At 49.5% G+C, this 23,296-nt stretch overlaps 2 protein-coding genes across 3 annotated transcripts in view; one reads left to right on the top strand and one right to left on the bottom strand.

Moving 5' to 3' along the window:
• The window catches only part of Olfm2 (olfactomedin 2), a 67,855-nt gene extending 51,083 nt beyond the window's left edge, over positions 1–16,772 (top strand). For both annotated transcript variants that reach the window (XM_008833202.3, XM_008833201.3), the window contains exons 2-6: positions 8,342–8,491; positions 9,990–10,136; positions 10,752–10,971; positions 11,423–11,529; positions 15,691–16,772. In XM_008833202.3, the coding sequence (XP_008831424.1) occupies positions 8,342–8,491; positions 9,990–10,136; positions 10,752–10,971; positions 11,423–11,529; positions 15,691–16,368 (1,302 nt within the window). In that variant the 3' untranslated portion in view covers positions 16,369–16,772. The remainder of the gene's footprint in view (positions 1–8,341; positions 8,492–9,989; positions 10,137–10,751; positions 10,972–11,422; positions 11,530–15,690) is intronic.
• A 4,090-nt stretch (positions 16,773–20,862) lies between these two features.
• Positions 20,863–23,296, bottom strand: part of Pin1 (peptidylprolyl cis/trans isomerase, NIMA-interacting 1) — a 15,231-nt gene continuing 12,797 nt past the window's right edge. The window contains exons 3-4 of the mRNA XM_008833200.3: positions 22,057–22,167; positions 20,863–21,346 (exon numbers count right to left, since the gene is read on the bottom strand). Coding sequence (XP_008831422.1) covers positions 21,237–21,346; positions 22,057–22,167 — 221 coding nt within the window. The 3' untranslated portion in view covers positions 20,863–21,236. The remainder of the gene's footprint in view (positions 21,347–22,056; positions 22,168–23,296) is intronic.

Genomic DNA, 23,296 nt, shown 5'->3' with positions numbered 1-23,296 from the left:
GCCCTCTTCTGACCTCCTCGGGCATTGCATGACATGGGTGCACTTACATGCACAGAAGCAAAACATTCATACACATACAATTTTTTTAAAAGACATTAAAAAAATAAGCTGGGTACAATGGTGCATGCCTTTAATCCCAGCACTCAGGAGGCAGAGGCAGGTGGATTTCTGTGAGATTGAGTCCAGCCTGGTCTACATAGCAAGTTCCAGGACAGCCAGGGCTACTTAGTGAGACCCAGTCTTAAAACAAAAAAAACAGCAAACAAAAACCAATCGTTTCAGGGGCTGGAAAGATGACTCAGTGGTTAAGAGTGCTGGTTGTTCTTTCAGAAGACCCGGGTTTGAATCCCAGCACCCACATGGCAGCTACCAACTGTCCGTAACTCCAGTCCCAGGGGATCTGACAGCCTCTTTTGGCCACCACGGGCATTGTGTGACATAGGTGCACTTACCTACATGCAGGCAATACACTCATACACATAAAATAAAAAATAAATAAATTTTTTTAAAGTTAAAAAAAACAAAAACAATCATATCTGTCCAGTTTTTTAAGTGGTGCCTAATAAAGATCCTTGCAGGAGTCAGCGAGGTGACTCAGCAAGTAAAGGCACTTGTCACCAAGCCTGACCATCTGAGCTCAATCCCCCAGACCCACATGGTAGGAGAACTGACTCCTGCAAGTTGTCCTCTGACCTTCACACTCATGCCATGGCACACTTGCACACACAAACACTAAAAAATATTCTCTTTTTTTTTGTTTTTAAAACAGGGCACTGTAGCCCTGGCTGGCCTTGGACTCGCTGTGTAGAGCAGGCTGGCTTGTCTCACAGAGATCTGCCTGCCTGGCTCCTGTGTGCTGGGATTAAAGGTGTGTGCAATCATACCCAGCCTAATTGTAATTCTTTTTTGAAGACCCATGTAGCAACCTGATACTTGACCATACAGTCCATTTGATTTGCATGCACTGGATTCTTGGCCACCGACTGGCTGGATAAAAGCACAGGAACAGATATCTGACCACCTGGCTGTGGGTTGGCAGCCTGCCCTCTCGGAGTGTCTGATCCCACTCTGAAATTTAATTGGAGCTATCGTGTGGTGTTTTACATATCCTTGTAAACCACTTAGATGCTTCTCAGGAAGCAGGCAAAGTCCAAGTAAATATATAAGCCCCAAGCCACCTCAGTTTGCCGATTCAATTACCCGGCCTCAAATGCGATTCCATTCTCATTTTATTAAGAGGCAGCGCTTGCTCTCTTCCCGTTGGCTGAGCCTCCTCCAGCCAGTGTTCAGAGGGTGGCTGCCCCCAGGGATCCTACCACAATCCTTCCACTCCACAGCTTTTTGCTTTTCTTCCTTTCTGCAATTGGGGATAGAGCTCAGGGACCACATCACTGCTGGGCCCGTGCAGAGGCACACCCTCAGCCCCTCCCTGGGGCATTCTAGGCAGGGCTCAACTACTTGACATGTCCCCAGCACACCAGAAATTTTGAGCCAAGTTTGTGTAGGAGACAATGGTCTTGGGCCCAACAGTGAGGTTTACCCTGAACCTGTCTGGAGCCTGGTGCTTAATTGGGGCAGCAGCATCCGAAATACCATCTGGAAGCTCCCAGCCCACAAAAGACAAGTTGAGGAAAAGGTACTGGAGCACATAGCTTATCTTCTTAGAGTCCATTAGCAGAGATATTAAGGTGGAGCCCAGGCGTCAGTAAAAGAAAGTGGCTGGGGGGCTGTGGAGATGGCTCAGCAGTTAAGAGTGATTACTGTTCTTGCAGAGGACCTGAGTTTAGTTCCCAACACCCATGTTGGGCAGTTATTAACCACCCGTAATTCCAACTTCAGGGGACATGACACCCTCTTCTGACCTCCATGTGGCATACACACACAGACACAGACATATAAATAAAAATGAAATATTGAAAAGAAACATTTTTTTACTCTCCTTTGATAAGTTCAATCATAGGGTGGAATTTTAATCTAATAGGAAAAAAAGTCCTTCTACCATGTGGGTCCTGGGATTGACCCAAACCATCCAGCTTGGTGGCGTGTGCCTTTTTATCCGCTAAGCCACCTCACAGGCCCAATTTTCCAGTCTTTTACCTTTTTACCCCCACCTGCTGTTTTAAGTATTTCCCTGGGATAGACCACTCTACCTCTCCAGATATGACCCTCCAGAAATTGGGGACTTTGGTATCAAGTTACTACCCCAGTCATGAAGAAAACTGCATTTAGACACTTCAACATCCACCTTTCTAGGCCTTTCCCCTAGCTCTGAGGGAAATGAACTTGACTGCGCATTTGAACTTAACCCCGTAGGGCAGAAATTCAGGATCTTAGCGTGCTGAGACTTGGTGACCAAACCCCAGGCATTTAATTACATTGCTGCTGAGAACATTCTGGCAAGGCGCTTGCCATGGAGACAATTATTTTAGGAAATCCACAGAAGCCTTCTCTTCATACCACTTAAATCTTGCTTCTCTTTTACAATTCAATATTTCACATGTTGGGAGAAAATGTCTTGTTTGCTTCAAAGGACAAGCTGGGAAATACAGGATGGAGATGCTAATTATGTGGAACAGAGCTGCTTTGTTTTTGCATAAATGAGAATCTTAACGGGGGGTGGGGGGGGGAGAAATTCTCTCCTAATTGCTTGGAGATCAGAGCCAAGGAGAGGACAGGCAGAGACATTTGGATTCCTGTTCATTGTCTGGTTTTGTGTTGTTTTGAAAGAATTGGATTTGTTCTGAAAGGAGACTCAACTAATTGTGCTTTCTTCCAGAAACAAGGGAAGCCTTTTGTGGGCTATTTTTATTGTTTTAGATCTGGCTCCTGCCTGGGCCTAGTGGCCTCTGCCTGGAAACCCAGCCGCCCTGTTACAAAGAGTTCAAGGCTATCCTAAACAACTTAGTCAAAGTCTGTCTCAAAAGAAAAAGTAAAACAGGAGGTTGGGCTGTGGCTCAGTGAGTTCAAAAATAATAAATGAAGGGGCTGGAGAGATGACTCAGCAGTTAAGAGCACTGGCTGCTCTTGCAGAGGACCAGGGTTTGATTCCCAGCACCCACATGGCAACTAGCAACTATCTATAACTCCAGTTCCAGGGAATCTGACACCATCTTCTGACCTTCACGAACTGCACAACATGGGTGCACTTACATGTATGCAGGCAATACACTCATACACATAAAATAAGAATAATAAAATATTAAAAATGATAATGAAATATTTAATTTTTTATTTTTTTATTTTATATGTATGAGTATTTTCCCTGCATGCATGTAAGTGCAGCACCTATGTGCAGTGCTCCCAGAGACCAGAGTGGGTGTCAGATCCCCTGGAACTGGAGTTACAGATAGTTGTGAGCTGCCATGTGGGTGCTGGGAATTGAACCTGGGCCTTCTGCAAGAGCAGTCTGTGCTCTTAACTGCTGAGTGAGCTCTCAAGCCCCTTGCCTAACATTTTAAAGAGTCTGTGGGTTCAACCCACAGCTACCAAAAATAAGAGGCTTTGCATGGTGGTGCACACCTTTTATCCCAGCACTAGGGAAGCAGAGGCAGGAGAATCTCTGTGAGAGAGGCCAGCTTGGTCTACATATTGAATTCCAAGCCAGGTGAGGTAGATACAGGGAGGCTCTTAAAAAAAAAAATAAATAAATAAATAAAAATAAAAGAGTTCTCCCAGAGGACAAGCAGAAGGGTAGCAGGACTCTGTAGATACTGGGAGCCCTTGAGGACTCAGGTCTTTCTTGGTGCAAAGATGGAGTGGACTGTGGCGGGGGTAGGGGCCTTGACATGGAGCGCCCTGGGTACTTCCTTAAGACTTTTTATTAGGATATCTGAATTATACATAGTGGGTTACACTTTCACAATGCACGATGTATTTTGATCATACTCAGTCCTCTCCCTCTCTTGTCTTCTCCACTTCCACTGACCCCCTCCTTTTCTCAGCCAACCCCCCTTATACTTCATGTTCTTTTTCCTGCTCATTTTTTTTTTTTTTGGTGATGCAGTGAGTTTTATTGTGGTTTTTTACAGAGCATGGGTGAGGGTTATTTACAGGAACCTGGGTTCCTCACCAGTGTCCACACCACAGAATCAATATCTCTTCCTTCCCAGCAACTGTTAAATGCCTATCAATCCTCAGGGAGGAGTGGGGCCTTGTCAGCCCCTCCCCACTAGCAGCCATTAACCGCCCAGCAATCCATTTTTTTAAAATAAAACTTTATTTTATGTGTATGAGTGTTTTGTCTCCATGTATGTCAGCACACCAGGTGCGTGCAATGCCCGAGGAGGCCAGAAGAGGACATTGGATCCCCTGGAACTGGAGTTACAGATGGTTGTTAGCTGCCATATGGGTGCTGGGAACCAAACCCAGGTCCTCTGCAAGAGTCAGCTCTCGAGCACCTATCAGTCTAAGGGATGGGTGTGGCCTTGTGTGACTCCCCACAGTAACCTTTAACTCTGTCACTCTTAAGCACAAGGTAGGGCTTTGTGAGCCCCTCCCCACTAGCTATGTATTCTCAGTGAGGGGTGGAGGCTTATGAACACCTCTTCCCATCAACTGTTAACTGCCTATGAATCCTCAGTCAGTGTGCATCCAGGTAGCTTCTGAAATAGGTGAGCATTGGCTCCACCCAGTTCATATGTAAGGGAGACTGAGAGGTAGGAGATGGCTCAGTGGCTAAATGAGTTTGCTGCCAAGCCTGACCCACATCATGGAAGGAGAAAACTGACTCCAGCAAGTTGTCTTCTGATCTCTACACACATGCCATGGCACATGCTTGCCCATATCTGAACACGCATACACAAAATACATAAGTGTAATTTGAAATATGGGGAGGCGGTCTAGAGAGTCAGCTCAATGGTTAAGCACTGGGTGCTCAAGGACCTAGGTTTAGTTCCAAGCCTCCACATGGTTGCTAACAATTGTTTGTAACTCCAGTTCCAGGGGATCTGATGCCCTCTTCTGGCCTCCTCAGGCATTGCACACATGTGGTGCATTTACATATATGCAGAAAAAACATTCATACACCAAAATTTTTAAAAATTTATTATTTTTATTTTGTATTATTGTTCTTTTTTTGATATAGGATCTCCCTCAAATTTTTAAAAATTAAAATATAGATTAAGAAGGCAAGTTCATCCAAGGGGAAATATGAGTTTCCAAAGAAGGGGTTCCCCCAGTTCAGGCAGGGTATATATAAGGCATAAATCATGACTCATTACAACAGTCCCAGCTGGCATTTATGAATGGGTTATTTCTCTTATAAATTAGTGGAGAAGTGGAATTCATCTGTGCAATTAGCTCATTTGCTCCCATTTCAATAGAAAGTTTTATTGAGTGGGAAGAGGAGAAGGTGGCATGTGAGGGGGTGTCGCTTTGACTGTTCCTCTCTCAGCCTGCCTTATCTCTGCCTCAGCTCCTGGGAGCTGCCTCAGCCTGAAATCAGTAGCAAATTATTGATTTTGTAGCTGGAAAACACTTGTGTTTTTTGCAGAATTTCTTCCAATCATGTAAGAATGAATTCTAAGGGGCTGGGGTTCCGTGGATACAGTGCTTGCCTGGCATGCATGAAACACTGGGTTCCAGCCCCAGCCTTGTATAAATTATGGTGATGGCATGTCTTTCATCCTAGTGCTTGGGAGACAGAGGCAAGAGGATCAGGAGTTCAGGGTCATCCTTTGCTACACAGGGAGTTCCAGGCTAGTGTGGGCTCCTAGCTCAGGGCCGCTATCCACTGTTGTTTGCCTAGACCCATGCAGTCACCTCTGAGCTGAACTCTGTTGTGAGCACCTAAGTCAGTGTATATCTATCTCCCTTGTGCTCAGAACCTGCCTCCCACCTGACTCAGATCAGACGTCCAAGTCTTCACTGTTGCTGTCAGTTTGCAACCTCCTCACCTTCACCTCCCTTCACTCAGCCCTTCAGTTCCTCTGCTCCAGCTGCTTCCATGTTTTTCAAACATACCCAGCATGGTCCTGCCTTGGGAACTTTGCACATACTGTTCCCCCTGCCTGAAACACTGTTCATCAGAAATGGACACAGCTCCTCCCTCACCTCCTCCCAGTCTGTGCTCAGGTGACACCTAAAGTCACTTCTTCCCATGCTGTCTCTCTACAATGCTTGGCAATTTTAAAAATTTGATATTTATACTATATTTAATATTATAAAATTTGATATTCACTTATCTATATATTTTCATTTTTAAAAGATATATTTTCTTTTTAAAATATTTTATTTATTATTATTATTTTATTTGTATGAATGTTATAAGCCTGCATGTAGGTAAGTGTACCCATGTCGTGCAATGCCTGCGGAGGACAAAAGAGGCTGTCATCGGATCCCCTGGAACTGGAGTTGCAGACAGTTGTTAGCTGCCATGTGGGTGCTGGGATTCGAACCCGAGTCTTCTGTAAGAACAGTCAGTATTCTTAACTGCTGAGCCGTCTCTCCAGCCTCCTGCATTTGTTTTTTAATGTGTGTGCGCACAGGTGTGTACATGCATAGGGAGACCAGAGGGCAACGACAGATGGAGCTCCTCAGGAGCTGTCCACCTTGGGTATTTTTTATTAGCATTTCGTGTGTGTATGTGACAGCGTGCATGTAGAGGTCAGAGATCAGCTTTCAGGAGTCGGCTCTCTCTTTCCACCATGTGGGTCCCAAGGTTTGAACTCAGATTGTCAGGCATAGTAGAAAGCTCCTTTAACCCACTAAGCCATCTCACCAGCCCCCATCCATCTTGGTTTTTCTGAGACAAGGTCTCTCAGTAACCTGGAGCTGACCAAGTTGGCTCCCTGGAGGAGCCCCAAGGATCTTCCTGTCTCTACCTCCCCAGTGCCAGGATACAGGCTTGCCCCATCATGCCTGGCTCTTCTTTATGTGGATGTGGGGATCTGAACTCCAGTCCTCATGCTTATGCAGCAAACCCTTCACCCATTGAGCCATCTCTCCAGACCCAGATGTTTCCTCTTTTAAATGTTTCCCTCCACCTTTTAAAATATATTTATTTATTTTTTTTATGTGTATGAGTGTTTTGCCTGCATGTATGCAAGTGCACCATATATGTGCAATGCCTTTGGAGGCCAAAAGAGGGTGTTGGACTCCCTGGGACTGGAGTTACAGATGGTTGTTAGCTGCCATGTAGGTGCTAGGAACTGAACCCAGGTCCTCTGCAAGAGCAGCCAGTGCTCCTAACTGCTGAACCATCTTTCCACCGTCCCCCACTTTTTTCAAGCTGGATCTCTCCAACATAGGCTGGTTCACCTCAGGAAGCCTGATGGTCCTACACTTCTGGGAGGTCACCATATTGATGCTGAACTTTGTGTGAACACCCATTAGCATAGTGTACTACGCTTAGAACCCCTGGACTCAAGCAGTTCTGCCTTAGCCTCTGGGGTAGCTGTAGGCATACACCACCATGCCTGGCTGAAACAGGGTCCCTCTAAATAGCCCAGGCTGGCCTCCAACTTGTGATTCAGCCTCCTGAGTGCTAAAATGACGGGCATGCTCCACCACACCCAGCCCGTATTCCCTGCTTTTATTTTGGGAGGTCTCACTATGTAGTCCTGCCTGGTCTGGAACTCACTATATAGACCAGGCTGGCCTCAAACTCATATTCACCTGGCTCTACCTCCCAAGTGCTGGTATTAAAGGTGTGGGCCATGATGCCTGGCTCACTGCTTTTTCTCTTTTCTTTTCTTTGTCTTTTTGAGACAGGGTCTCCCTGCAGCTCCAGCTGTCCTGGAACTCACTATGTAGACCAGGCTAGCCTCTATTTCACAGGGATCCTCCTGACTCTACCTCCCAAGTGCTGGCATTAAAGGCATGTGCCACCACGCCTGGCATCTCTTTGCATCTTAATTGAGATTTTGAGAGTTAAAAATTCCTTCCTGGGCCTGGGCCTGCAGCTTAGTGGGTAAAGTGCTTGCCCAGCATGCACAAGGCCCTGGGTTCCAACCCCAGCATCTAAGAAGCACAAAGACTGTTATCCCATTAGAAGGCTGAGGTAGGAGGATCACAAGCTCAAGATCATCTTCAGCCATATAATGAATTCAAGGCTAGCCTGGGCTACATAAGATGCAGCTCATGTCTGGAGGTCAGAGGACAACCTGGGGTGTCAGTTCCTACCTTGTATGAGACAGTGTCTCCCCTGTGTACAGCATACTAGCTGGCCTGAGAGCTGCTGGACATTCCCCTGGGTCCTTCTACTTACAAGATAAGCACCAATTCCCCAGCTCCAGCAAAAAGCCTCTGTCCTTTCCAACCCCTGGCCCCTTTCTCTCTCAGCAAGATGCTGGGGACCCCACTTTGGGTTCCAACTCCCTGACTTTCACCCTTTCCTCCACAGACTCTCTTCCAGAGCCCTGAAGAGGGCTGGCAGCTGTACACCTCTGCGCAGGCGCCAGATGGTAAATGCATCTGCACAGCAGTCATTCCTGCGCAGAGCACCTGTGCCCGCGACGGCCGGAGCCGTGAGCTGCGACAGCTCATGGAGAAGGTAGGAACCCCGGGATGATGCAGGGCAAGGCTAGGCCAAGCTCAGAGCAAGGCTCTACCATCCTCTCAGCTCCCATTCTGCCCTGTGCCTCTGTCCAGGTTCAAGCACTGAAGAGCTCAGTACATTGTTCAAAGATGGCCAATGTCCTGGATCTTGGGTTTATTTTCTGCTTGTTTGCTTTTCATTGTTTGAGACAGTCTCATGTAACCCAGCCTGCTCTGAAACTTGCTCTGTAGCCAAGGCTGGCCTTGAACTTCTGAACCTACTGTCTCCACCACTGTGTGTCCCCACACTAGTGTTCCACATGGATTCTTCATTCATTATCTCTTCAAGGCCACCCGGGAAGAGAAGCCCTGGGCTGGAGACTAGAACTGCAGCTAGGTCCCTTCTGTGTGCACCAACTGTGCATGCTCCATTCAGCCTTTGGTGCTGCCTATAAGAAGGTGCCCCTTGCCAGAGTAGTCTCATGCTCAGGGTCTCATGTAAACCTTCCCTCTCCCAGCCGGGTGTGGCAGTGCTCACCTGGAATACCAGAACTTTGGAGGCTGAGGCAGAGGTATTGCTGCAAGTCTGAGGCCAGCCTGGTCTACCTAGCAAGATCCTGTCTTGAAAACAACAACAACAACAACAACAACAAAATAATAGCTCATGGCTTTAATCCCAGCACTTGGGAGGCAGAGACAGGTGGATCTCTGAGACTGAGGCTAGCCTTGTCTACATAGTGAGTTCCAGTTCAGCTGGGGCTACAGGGAGACCCTGTTTCAAGAAAAAAGAGAGAGGGGTCGGATGGCTCAGTGGGTAAAGCATTAGCCTGGGAAGCACAAGGACCTGAGTGTGAATCCCCAGCACCCACATAAAAGCTCAGCATGGCAGTGCACATCTGTAACCCCAGCACTAGGGAGATGGAGATGGGAAGATTCCAGACTCCATGGCTGGCCAGTCTGCTGAAGTATGAGCTCCAGGTTCAGTGAGAACCTGGCTCAAAAAATTGGGTAGATTGTGGAAGACTGACTTCAACCTCTGGTCTACACACACATTCACACACACTGACACATCCATATACACAAGCACACACTTGCACACATATATACACAGTCAGACATATGAAATTACATGTGCACACACACATTCATACATTCACTCACACATTCACTCACACACTCACATACACTCACAGTCACATACACACATACACAAACACATACACACACACGTACCCTGGCTGCTCCCCCCCCACCTCCCCAAGGATGTTTTGGGCTCTTTATTCTCTGACTACTGTCCCATTTGGCAGCTGTGATGCCTTAGACCTCTTTCCTTGTGTAGAAAAGGAAGCTGAGACTTGGCAGAGAAGTGCATGAGCATCAGGGCCCTGCTCTGCCTCCACTAACTTCCCAGGATCCCTCCCTGCCCCCACCCCTACTCCTCAGTATCCCATTCTGCCCTCCCCCACAACAACCTCTCTCAGAAGTGTGTTGGGTCTCCTGAACTGTTATCCTAGGTCCAGAACGTGTCGCAGTCCATGGAGGTCCTGGAGTTAAGGACATACCGTGACCTCCAGTATGTGCGCAGCATGGAGACCCTCATGAGGAGCCTGGATGCAAGACTCAGGGTGGCTGATGGGTCAGTTTCCACCAAGAGCTTCCAGGTGGGTGGTTCTGGGTCAGATCAGAGGTTAAGAGAATGGTTGATGGGAGCTGGGGAGATGGCACAGTGGGTAAGAGTGCTTGCTGTGAAACCTAGAAGACCTGAGTTCAAATCCCCAGCACCTATGTAAAAAAGCTGGGCATAGGGCAGGAAAGATGACTCAGTGGGCAAAGATGCTTGTCACCAAGGCTGATGACCTGAGTTTGATCCCTGGGACCCACTTGGTGGAAGGAGAGAACCGATTCCCACAAGTTGTCCTCTGACCTCTACATGCCATGGTGGTATAAGCCTGAGTCCCAGCATTTGGGAGGCAGAGGTAGGCAGATCTCTGCAAGTCTACATAGTGAGTTCTAGGACAGCCAGGGCTACAGAGTTAGACCTTGTTTCAAAACAAAAAAAAACAAAACAAAAATCTTAAGAAAGAGGGAAAGAGGTATTGGGGTGGATGCTCACTAGTTTTAAGAATGGGGTCATGTTTGGGAAGAAGTGGGAACTGACTGTGCTCTGGGGTCCGGAAGGTGTTAGGTAGCAAGAACCAAGTATACACCCAAGATGACAGGGTGAAAGTCAAGGGTCAGGGGTCTGTATTGGCCCATCCATTCTTCCCGGTGGGCAGGAACTAAAGGACAGGATGACAGAGCTGCTGCCCCTGAGCTCCGTGCTGGAGCAGTACAAGGCGGACACACGGACCATCATGCGCCTTCGTGAAGAGGTGAGGAACCTCTCCGGCAGCCTGGCCACCATCCAGGAAGAGATGGGCGCCTATGGGTACGAGGACCTGCAGCAGCGCGTCATGGCCCTGGAGGCCCGGCTCCACGCCTGTGCTCAGAAGCTGGGTATGCCCGACCCTGGATCCTGACTCCCATCTCTCATCTCCACACCTAGCCCTAATGCCACTTCCCAAAGCTAGGCCTGGTTGGGCTTTTTTGTTTTGTTGTTTTGAGACAGGGTCTCCCTGTAGCCCCAGCTGTTCTGGAACTCACTATGTAGACCAGGCTGGCCTTGAACTCACAGAGATCTGCCTGCCTCTGCTTCCTGGGTCCTGGGATTGCTTATGGTTTTGACATCTAAGTGCTAACCTAACTTTAACCTACCCTCCCCAGGCCAAGCCTGGGTCACAAAGCTGGAGGTGACTTCCAATCCTTCATGTCCATCCTGATTGTCCTGAGACCATGCCCCAGCATCTTCCCTGACTCCTGGCTCCTGGCGCTTCCCAGAGACAGGTGTCCTGCCTCCCCCATGCTCTGGCCCAGTCCTGTCCTCACACTTTCTGTTCCCACTTCTCAGGCTGCGGAAAGCTGACAGGAGTCAGTAACCCCATCACCATTAGGGCCATGGGGTCCCGCTTTGGCTCCTGGATGACTGACACAATGGCTCCCAGCACGGACAGCCGGGTGAGTGGCAGGGACCCAAAGGACCAGAGCTGCTGGCTGCCTGCCAGTGCCCAGGGCTTACACACCAGTGACTTTTTTTTTTCACATTTTATTTTTAATATTTCTTTTAAAATTTATTTATTTATTTACTTATTTATTTATTTGTTTGTTTATTTGAGACAGGGTCTTCCTGTAGCCCCAGCTGGCCTGGAATTCACTATGTAGAATAGGCTGGCCTTGAACTCACAGAGATCCGCCTGCCTCTGCCTCCCGAGTGCTGAGATTAAAGGCGTGCCACCACACCAGGCTTATTTTTTATTTTTTATGTATGTTTTGCCTGCATGTATTTAAGTGCAATGCAATGCCCAAGGAGGCCAGAAAAGGGCGTCTGATCCCCTGCAACCAGAGTTACAGATGGTTGTTAGCTGCTGTATGGGTGTTGGGAACTGAACTTGGGTCCTCTACAAGAGTGGGTCTTCTACAAGCAGCCAGTGCTCTTAACTGCTGAGCCATCTCTCCAGTCCCTATTATTTCTTTTTGAGATAATGTCTCACTGTGTAGCCCTGGCTGACCTGGAACCCACAGAGATCCTCTTGCCTCTGCCTCCTGAGTGCTGGGATTCGATTTTATTTATGTGTAAGTTTGTGTGTATGCCACGTGAGTGAAGGTGACATTAAGAAAAGGAGACTATGTTGGAAATCCTGTAGCTAGAATTACAGATGGTTGTGAGATACCTGACATAGGTGCTGGGAACTAAACCTTGGTGGTCTGCAAGAGCAGCAAGTACTCTTAACCATCTCTCCAGCCCTGCCAAGTGGGCAGCACCTGGGAGGTAGAGACAGGCAGATCCCCATGTGATGGAGACCAGCCTGGTCTATATAGTGAGTTCCAGGCCATCCAGGCTACAGGGAGATCCTGTCTCAAAATAAATAAATAAATAAATAAATAAATAATCTTTAAGTGAACGGTTCATCATCACAACTTCCAAATGAGAACCCATTGAGCAATGTCTTTCCTAAGGCCTTAAAGACTACTGCCCCCCAAAGTACTATTGTGGCCTTCCAGTTTCCAAGTGGTCTCCAACATCACCACTGCTAGATCCAGAAGATCCATCTGAAAACCACTAGGTGATGGTACCACTTCTCAGCGACTGATATTGGTCACTGAGTATCCAAGTTTCCTTTCTGTTGCTGTGATAAAGTACTCTGACAAAAAGCAACTTAGGAGAGAAAGAGGTTTGTTTGAGCTCAAGGTTTCAGGTTACAGCCCATCATTGTGGGGAAGTCAAGGTAGGAACTTCAAACATCTAGAAACATGCACAGTCAAAAGCAGAGAGAAATGAATGCATTGTACACTTGCTCACTTGCTCCCTGTGGCTAAAATTTCCTCCCTGGGGAAGATGTAGAATGCACATCTTCCCTTCTCCCCCAGGGTCCCAACCACAAAAGTTCACCTTGGGGAACCAGTGAGTTTATTGAGGTCACTTCCAGGAGTGTAGGTTCTCCCTGAAAAGGCCACACTGGAAAGTCTTTACCCAGCATGGATGATGATTCCCCATAGTTGCATAGACGGAACCCCCTTCTCCTGTCTACCCCAGCCTATATACTCTAGTCCCTCCCCAAGGTCATATGCAATTTGGACAGAGGTGCATACAACCTATTGGGAGAAGTAGCTTGATACTCTGGTGAGGGTCCTTCTATGAGGGAACTCAGCAGTCACAGCTGGGATGACCTTTTGCAAGTGGACATAGGTGAACTCTTGAAGAGGGTGGTCGTTTGGTGTGGAGGATGGATAGCCCTGTTCAATGCTTGTTTGTGCTCAGCTCCATTTCTCCACTTTATAAGATTTGCGTCCCTCTGCCTAGGGAATGGTGCTGCCTACAGTGAGCTGGGTCTTCCCACATCAATTAACAATCAAGACAGTGCCCCACAGGCCAACTCAATGTAGACAATCCATCACTGAGACTCTCTTCCTAGGTGATTTTAGGTTGTTTTAAGCAGACCAATTAAAGCTATCACAATGGGTGATCACCAAGTGTCACACAGCACAGGTGGCGACCTGTCACTGCTCCACCTGGACCTCCCTCAGGGATGATTGTGGTTCAGCCAACTGGATAGTTCCGAATTAGACTTTGAACTAGTCCCATTATTTCTAAGTCAGGGAAGCTCTGACTGGGGCCTTCATTGTCCGATCTTCAATTTCTGTATCTTCAATACAATCCTGGTACAGGCAACACTGAAGGGCTGGTGTCTTAGTTTGATAATAAGGACACTCACAAATGCTGATTAACATGGTGAGAATGATGATGATGATGATGGAGTTTCGATGGCATGTTGGGTGACCTTGTGCTTACAGGTGTTAGCCATTGACTATGAATGCAAGAGACCAATATTACCCAATAGCTGTCCAATGAGCACTTTGTATCCAATGTTTAATGACAAGTGACTCTGTAGCCCTAGTGAGTCCCCGGGGACACAGTGTTCCCTAATCATTTGGGATCACCATTGCTAACTTAGGACTTTTTTTTTCTTGCATGTGAATGTGTTTGCCTGCAAGTACGAAAGCGTGCCACATGTGTGCAATATCCACAGAGGCCAGAAGAGGGCATCCGGTCCCCTGAAGCTGGAGTTACATATAGTTCTGTGTTGCCTGACTTGTGTGCTGGGAACCAAACTTAGGTACTATAAAAGAGCAGCATGCACTCTTAAGGACTGAGCCAAGAGACAGGGTCTCCTGTAGCCCCAGCTGGCTTTGAACTCACAGAGATCTGCCTGCCCCTGCCTCCTGAGTGCTGGGATTAAAGGTGTGAACCATTACACCCAGTTTGAGTTATGGTAGTTGGCTGCCATGTGGGTTCTGGGAATCAAACCTGGGTTCCCTGCAAGAGCAGCCAGTGCTCTTAACCACTAAGCCAGCTCTCCAGAGCCACTTAGGGCTTTCTTTTTTTAAGATAAGGTCTCACTGTGTAGCCTGGCTGTCCTGGAACTCCCTGTGTAGACCAGGCTGGCTTTGAACTCAACAGAGAGCCACCTACCTCTGCCTCCCAAGAACTAGGATTAAAGGTGTACACCATCGGCTTTCTTTTAGTGTGTGTGTGTGTGTTCATATAGATGTGTGCACACGTGTGCTCATGCATGTGGAAGCCAGAGGTCAGTTTTTTCTTTTGGGGGTGTGTGTACACAGAGGAGGATGTTGGTGTCCTGAGCTCTCTCCCCACCTTATTCTCTTAACACAGGATTTCTCACTGAATCTTGAGCCACGCTGGCAGCCAGCAAGTCAGTCTCCCCACAGAACTGCCATCATAGGCACGTGTGGCCACACCCAGCTTTACATGTAGTTCCTGAGGATTTGAACTCTGGTCCTCAGGCTTGCATAGCAAGCACTCTTACCCGCAGAGCCATCTCCCCAGCCCTGCCACCTCACTTTTTCAGCCAGGATCTGTCACAGAATTTAGAGCTCATCTATTAGCTAGTCTGGCTGACCAATGTGCTGCAAAGCTCTGCCTTTCTCTGCCTCCCCCAGTGCTATGTTCCAGCAGTATACCACTTGTCCCCATTTTTTATTTATCATTTATTAATTTATTTACCTTTGGTTTTCTGAGACAGTTTCCCTTTAGCCCAAGCTGTCCAGAAACTCTCTATGTAGACCTGGCTGGCCTCAATCTCACAGAGATCCACCTGCCTCTGCCTCCTGTGTACTGTGATTAAAGGTTGTGCCACTACATCTGATGTGCCAAGCGTTCACATGAGTGCTGGGGATTGGAAATCAAGCCCTCATGCTTTATGGCAAACACTTTACCCTCTGAGCTACCTCCCTGGCCCCAACTTTTTTTTTTTATAATTTAGAAATTTTTAAATTCATTTTTATGTGTACAAGTGTTTTGCTGCAGGTATGTAAGCACACCACATGCATGCAGTATCTGAGGAGTCCAGAAGAGGGTGTCAGATCCCCTGGAACTGGAGTTAGGACAGTTAGCCACCATGTAGGTGCTGGGAACTGAACCCTAGTGCTCTTAACCCCTGATCTATCTCTGCAGTCCTAACCATGTTTAAGCCCACTAGTGTTCACAGTCACTGGGATGAATGGGCTGGTCACTGATGACCAAAGTTGACCTTGACTGCATGGTGGGTCCTGGGGTTCCCTGGTGGCAGTACCTCCAGTGACCAGTGGCTGCTCTCCTAGGTCTGGTATATGGATGGCTATTACAAGGGCCGGCGGGTACTGGAATTCCGCACTCTGGGAGACTTCATCAAAGGCCAGAACTTTATCCAGCATCTGCTACCGCAGCCCTGGGCAGGCACAGGCCATGTGGTATACAATGGCTCACTGTTCTACAATAAGTACCAGAGCAACGTGGTGGTCAAGTACCACTTCCGATCACGGTCGGTGATGGTGCAGCGGAGCCTCCCAGGTGCCGGCTACAACAACACCTTCCCCTACTCCTGGGGGGGGTTCTCAGACATGGACTTCATGGTGGATGAGAGTGGACTGTGGGCTGTGTACACCACCAACCAGAATGCAGGCAACATTGTGGTAAGCCGGCTAGACCCTCACACCCTGGAGGTGGTAAGGTCCTGGGACACCGGGTACCCCAAGCGCAGTGCTGGGGAGGCCTTCATGATCTGCGGTGTCCTCTACGTGACCAACTCCCACCTGGCTGGGGCCAAGGTCTACTTCGCCTACTTCACCAACACATCCAGCTATGAGTACACTGATGTCCCCTTCCACAACCAGTACTCACACATCTCCATGCTGGATTACAACCCCCGAGAACGTGCCCTCTACACCTGGAACAATGGCCACCAGGTGCTGTACAATGTCACCCTCTTCCACGTCATCAGCACAGCCGGAGACCCCTAAGTGACACTCCCCCCCACCCCACCCCCAGGGCCCTGTGACCCTCTTGCCCTTCTCTTGGTCCCTGTCATGCCCCCACCCCGGCTTCCTTCTCCCTCCCTCCCCTCCTTCCTGGCTCAGTTTTCTGTTCTCCTCTGTATTTCCATCCTTGAGGTTTCTCAGTTGTCTTTTCCTTTATGGTGTTTGATACGCTACTTGTATCTGCCCCTTTACGGAAGCCTGTCTTTTTGAGCTCACTCCTCCCTCTTCCCCATCTCCTAACCACCTCATTCCTTCTCATCTGTCCTCCCCTCTCCTCTCCCTCTGCTTCACTCCCCACCCCACCCCAGACCTGAGTGCATGGATCTTTTATTATTTACACATTTTCTTTCTGGGTTGCCAGAATAAATGGGACCTTTGACATTTGATGTCTGGGTTGCTTTGTATCCAATGGTGGTCGGAGATGGAGACCCAGACCCCTTAATCCTCTGTGCTTACACTGTGAGCTGGGGTGGGGGCCTGGAATTCCCCTTTCCCCAGGCTAGCTCTTACAGGAGCCCACTCATCGAAAGGTGTTGCAATCAAAAGCAATTCGTTTAAAAGCAATTGGATCAAAACAATGGAGAATTCTATTAGTAAGATGAAAACTGGCCTCAAATGAATATTGCCTGCCGTTGGCTTTCATTGATCACGCTGGTGCATCTCTGAGCCATCAGGGGATGTTTTAATGGCTTTTTAACAATTTGGCTGCCTTTAAGAGAGGTTAGGGCCCCCAATTTCTTCTCTTCTCTCTGCTTTATAATTGCCAAGACTGTTTTCAAATGAGCCAGGTCAGTTAATAGCAAAATGTTCAAAATAACCTAAAAAGTACACCTGGCCCTAGGGCTTCGGAGGGAACCTATCACATTTCACACCAGAGTTCTTCTACCTGGAGGGGCTGGGACAGGGATTTGATGAACAAGATGGGGATAAGGGTTCCTAGAGCCCAGGCCACAGATGGGGTGTCAGATGTGGAAAATGATGGGCCTGGCAGTGACAGTCAGGGAGTAAGGCTAAATTTTGTTTTGTTTTTGAAATCACATAGCCCTGGCTGGCCTCTATTAGTGAAAGATGAACTCAAACTTTTTATTTATTTATATTTTTAAGCTAGAGCTTCACTGTGTAGTTCTGGCTGACCTGGAACTCACTATGTAGACCAAGCTGGTCTTGATCTCACAGATATCCTCCTACCTCTGCTTCCCAAGAGCTGGGATTACAGGCATGAAACCCATGCTCAGTTTATACAATGCTAGATAGAGATGGAACCCAGGGCTCTGTGTATGATAGACACATGCTCTACCAACTGAGGCACCACCCCCAGCAAGAAGAGTGCTTTGTGTCAGGCAGATCTGCCTGCGTGGGATAGGCTGGAGCAAGGAGGCTAGGGACCAGTTATGTCTCACAGAAGAGTTAAGTCAGTAGGGCATCAAGAGATGTGTGTGTGTGTGGGGGGGGGAATGCCTGATTCCAATTCCAGGGCACCCGACACCCTCTTACATACATGCAGGTCAAACACTCATACGCCTTTTTTTTTTTTTTTTTTTTAAATAAAGATGGGAAGAGTTTTCATCTGGAATGGGGGAAGTGAGCAAGTGAGCAGACAGGATGGCCCTGTCCTCCATGTCAGCCTGTTTTACCAAGAGCAGGAACAGCATACAGAGATTCCTGCTGGCCCCGACCCCACCCTGCTGCGGCCACCCAGAGGCCGCTGTCCCCATTTCTAATTAATGGCCTCTGTGATTAAATCGTCTCTGCTTGGTGCCAGCATCTCTGGGAACTTGGACACGAGGGCCGTATTGGGAAGAAAACCCATGAATAATGAATGGACTGCCTAATGCACTCATTTAAAGCCAATTGCTGAAGGAACCCTCAAGAAGAGCAATTAATTCCCACGAAAGTGAAGAAGTGTGGCACCAGGCAGGAAGAAAGGACAGACTCCTGGATTAGCACAGGACAGGGACTTTGTCACACCTGCTAAAAAGGCAACAGTCAGTCATCCTGGCTCTCGATGCTAGGGCAGAGAGATTTGGGGTTTGAGGCCAGCCTGAGCAAGACCATATCTCAAAATACAAAAAAAGCAGGCTGGAGAGATAGCTCAGCAGTTAAGAGCACTGGCTGCTCTTGTAGAGGACCCAGGTTCCATTCCCAGCACCCACATAGTGGCTAACAACTGTAACTCCAATTCCAGGGGATCTACACCCTCTTCTTGCCCTCCATAGGCCCTGCATGCATGTGGTGCACTTACGTGCAGGGAAGACAGTCATAGCTGCAAAATAAATCTAAAAAATTTTAAAAAGATAATTCCATTAAAAAAAATACAAAAAAGGAACAGAAAAAGAAAGCGATGCCTGTGGACCACCTGCCCATGACTTGTGTTCTGTGAAGCAAGGAGCAAGGCTGGGCTGTAGCATTCTAGACTCCTGTCCAGAACACATTCACTTCATACACCCGGGGCAGGGCCAGTGTGAACATGTCTGTCACATGTGGGCACCGAGTGAGCACATGGGCCAGGGCACCTTGCATCACCCTTTCTCTCTTTTTTAAATCTTATTTACTTTTAAGCTGGGTGTGGTGGCGCACACCTTTAATCCCAGCACTCAGGAGGCAGAGGCAGGCGGATCTCTGTGAGTTTGAGGGCAGCCTGGGCTACATAGCAGCTGGAGCTACAGGAAGACCCTGTCTCAAAAAGACAAAAAAAAAAAAAAAAAAAAAAAAAAAAGATTAGTTTTATGCGTATGCTTTGCCTACAAGCATGTGTGTGTGCAATGTGTACAGAGGCCAGAAGAGGTCATTGGAATCCCTGGAACTGGAGTTAAAGTTACTAGCAGTTGTGCTGGGAACTGAACCTGGGTCCTCTGCAAGAGCAGTCAGTGCTTTTAACTGCTGAGCCATCTCTCCAGCCCCCACTGTCTCTCTTATGTACACATACACACATATGCATGTGTACACAGGAGCATGCATGCACAGGACTACCAAGAATGAGTGAAAGAATGACCCATTTTGGCCAGGGTCACCTGTGTCTCTGTGTCTTGAATTGTATGTTGCTGACTTGGCGGTGGGGCAAGAACTACACTGTGGCCATGCTAAAGGCCTGCAATTTACGGTCAGTTGGTACCATCAGGTGCGGGTGGGAACACAGAGCTGGTGAGGGAAACCAAAAAGTAGTTAATAATACATGGCAGGGACACTGAGTGTGCTCCTGGGACACATTTATCTAATGGCATCTCTCAGACTTGGGCTTTCAGTACAGCATGGAGACATGAGAAGGAGGTGGCTAGGGTCCAGAGGGACAGACCCTAGACGGGATTCCCAGTACCTTACAGGACAGATACCCAGTTACACAGTCACATACAGAGGGGAAAAGGCACCAAGAACACGCCAAAGCCCGCTGACTACCCTTGGTGTTGCAGGCTGGGATGGGGGTGCAGGATCCTCTTCCCCAGAAAACCCAACAGGAACCTCTTGCCCCTGGCCACTCACTTCCAATCCCCACTCTCAAAGGGGCTCTGTCATGCCAAGAGGGGTGCCACTACCTTTCCAGCCCACCCAATTGCTGCAGCAGACGTTCTGGCTACTGCCTGCATCCCTCAACGGTCCAGGAGAACACTTTGTGGGGGGTGTTGTCAGTCAACCAAGCCCGGTCTCCTTAGCCTGTGTCGGGAAGAAACTCATTAAACCTTCCTAATGACAAACACTTGGGCAGGCTGCTGGCTGAGCGACTGACTGCTCCAGAAAACAGCCAGATGGGAACAGGTTCAGGTAATTGTTTATGAGACTCAGCCCTGGGGGGAAGGGTTCCCTTGAGGTCCGGTCCAGCTTGATTCTCCTCTGGTTCCCAAACCCTACCAGCTGCAGCCACCCCCATCATCCTGGCTGGCTCCCATTACTTGTGTAATCACAAACCCAACTGAATTCCAAGCTCTCAGCCCAAGGGCAGCTGGGTGGGGGCTCTAACTAGAGGTGGGAGAGCCCCTCTCCTTCCACCTGCCACTCAAAACAGCTGCTCCCCAGTCCTGTCAGGATCCCTGCTCTCCCCTGGGAACTGAGAGTCCACCCTCCCCTCCAGTCCAGGGAGCCCCCGTTTCCATGGAAACAGCCAGTCCGAAGGTATTGGGTCTTATTGGCTGGACCCAAGAACAACCAGGCAGAAGTGTTTGTGGATGGCAGGTGTGGGATGGGAGCATCGGTGTGTGCAGGGGTGAAGCATGCTGAGGGGCACCCACCTCCTCAGATGCTGAGCCTGGGCCCCTCCAGGATTCCTCCATCGTTTGCCAGCCCTTGTGATCTTGGCACACAGGTTGAAACCCCTTACTGCCTGGGAGTTGGACTGCTGGGAAGTATTCCAGTAGGGCCCTCAGGCCCTGAAGAGGAGCTTGAACACCCACCTCAGGGAATGATGGTGATGGTTCCCTCCTTCCCCACCAGAGACCGGGCCCTCACACCTCCCCAGGGAGGCAATAGGACAAAGGACCACAGAGCAGTAGTTCCAGGTTTAATGGAAGGTGCAGAGGGCTCTGCACTATGCTCCCAGGCCTGAGTCACGGCAGCGCCAGGCGTGGAGCTTTTTACAACTGAACAGAGGAACAGAGCATAACAAACAAACAAGGCCCTCCTGCCTGCCTCTGGGACCCAGGGGGCTGGTCACCTCTGGGCCCTGGAGGCCTCCCCACCCCTAGTCCTTCCTGGAGGAGTCTAGTCAGGGCAGCCCCAACTGGAGGCGGCAAGGGAGCTGGTATATAGAGCCCCAATCTCAGAGCCCTCCTAGCCATACTGGGAACAATAAATACTGTGACAGCAGCAGGAAGGGGGCCGTGGGTCGCTGGCAGCCCACAGGCCAACTAGGCCTTTGGCCCTCACTCTGTGCGCAAGATGATGTGGATGCCCGAGTCCGTGAACACCGGTCCGCTCATCTCCCCTGTCCGAAGTGCAAACGACGCATCCTCAAATGGTTTCTGCATCTGACCTGGGAAGGGACAGGGGCCGGGAGGGGTCAGGCTGGGCTACATGGCAGATGAGGCTCCTGCCTACTGGCCTCAAGTTCATTTGTCATAGGGTTTATAGCCCCATCACTGAATGTGCAGGAGCTTCGACCCAGCTGGAGGCCTTAGGGCCATTAAAGCGGCCCTGGGAAGCCTGGGGACAGCATGAGGGATGGCAAGCAGCAGTGAGTTCTGTGATGAACTCCTCTTCAGGCTCCCACCCTTAACATTATCTGTCCCACAGCCCACCTGGGTGACAGCAGAAGCCCTCTCTGGCTTCCTCTCCTTGGCAGGTGCCCACATTCCACACCCCCAGCCCCATCAAAGGAAGATGGAGATGGAGGAGGAAGAAAGAAGGAGGGGGCAGAGAAGACCCAAATTTCCTCTGTTATTGGGAGGTTGCATATCTGGGTCTGACCTTCCTCCTCTTGGTCATTTTCCCCACCTATGTTAGGGGGAAAGCAGGAATGTGGGAGACAGGCCCCATGATCCTGGGAGGGAGCACAGCAGGGATAAGGCCCGGTACCTCTGTGGCCCCTCCCTCCAGCCCTCCAAAGGGCCAGGAGACCTGAGGGAGGGCTGTGCTGCCACCTGGTGGAGCATGAAGACTGTGTGACAGGGCTGCCCTCCTGGGCCTTCCAGGTCAAGAGAGAAAATGAGGAAGAGGCTGCGGCACCTGCCCATCCTTGCCCACCTCTGCTAAAAGCACCCAGGTCTCCCCTGGCCTTGGCGGAGCTGCAGTCGCTGAACTGTGAAGCCAGAGATTCAAAGTCCTCCTCTCCCGACTTGATCTTCTGGATGTAGCCTGTGGGGGACACAAGAAGACGGCCCTCAGTCAGAGGAGCAGGGAGGGGGCGCAGGGATGGGTGGGCCACTCTTAGGAGCTGGGCAAGACCCCCTGGCCAGTATGTCCACATTCCCCCAAAATATGCCTCCCATCCTCAACACTTCATACTCTCACGCCTGTCACACCTGTGCCCCGTCACATGCCTCCCACATGCATGTTCTGGGGGCACGAGGCTGTTACCCATTTGCATGCACTTGTGGCCCTACTATGACCTGAAAAGCCATCCCAGTCACCCACAGACACACATAGACACACATAAACAGAGATACATACAGAACGGACCACACAGCAGGTGGCTGCCCACCCCCAGTCTGGGGCAGTCCCAAGGCTCTACAGACCGGCAGGAGGCTGGCAGGCAGCCCAGCTCTGCACAAGCTCTGTGGGCGTCAGGAGATTCCACCTGTATGACACAGGGAGCTCACTAGGACATTTTGAAGAGACCCTGAAGGGGGGCTGCAAGAGATGTGTGTTAGCCCCTGTGCCATGGTCCCACAGGCAAGTCACATAAACAGGTGTGAGGTGCTGGCAAAGCCCCTGATGCTCAGAGCAGCCAGCTGTGCTGTGACTGTCCTGGAGACTCAGGCTGGTGGTGTCTGAAAGCCAGGACTGGTCAGGCCAGCAGGATGGCTCAGCAGGTGAAGGAACTTGCCACCAAGTCTCAGACCTGAGCTCTATCCTCAGGAGTCACATGTACACACACTTGCGCCCTGCCCGCCCCCAACCAAATAATTAAAAATATATACTTTGGAAAATGGCCTGAGCTAAGGGGATTGTGACCACAGTATCTAGTGTCTGTGTGATTCACATCTCAGGAGTAGGAGGGGACACTGTACACATGTATGTATGTGTGTGCATGTGGCACACATGCTGGGTTTGAGGAGTTGCCAGGTACCTTCCTTGAGTCTGGGCAATGCCTGAGGTGGGCAGGAGCCTGTGACAAAGGACAGTCCAGCTCAGCCTCTCAGCCTCCTGCTCCACCCACTGACCCAGACAGATGGGCTCCCAGGACAGTGGCTGCTGCTGTTACAGCAAGTCAGTTAGCAGAGCTTTCCCAGCCGGCCTGCAACAGTCCCCAGGGCCAGCCCCC

This window comes from Nannospalax galili, unplaced genomic scaffold (assembly GCF_000622305.1).
Source record: "Nannospalax galili isolate Female #2095 unplaced genomic scaffold, S.galili_v1.0 scaffold1736, whole genome shotgun sequence".
NCBI lineage: Eukaryota > Metazoa > Chordata > Mammalia > Rodentia > Spalacidae > Nannospalax > Nannospalax galili.
The sequence above is the reverse complement of the archived record's forward strand: the minus strand, read 5'-3'. Positions and strand labels throughout refer to the sequence as shown.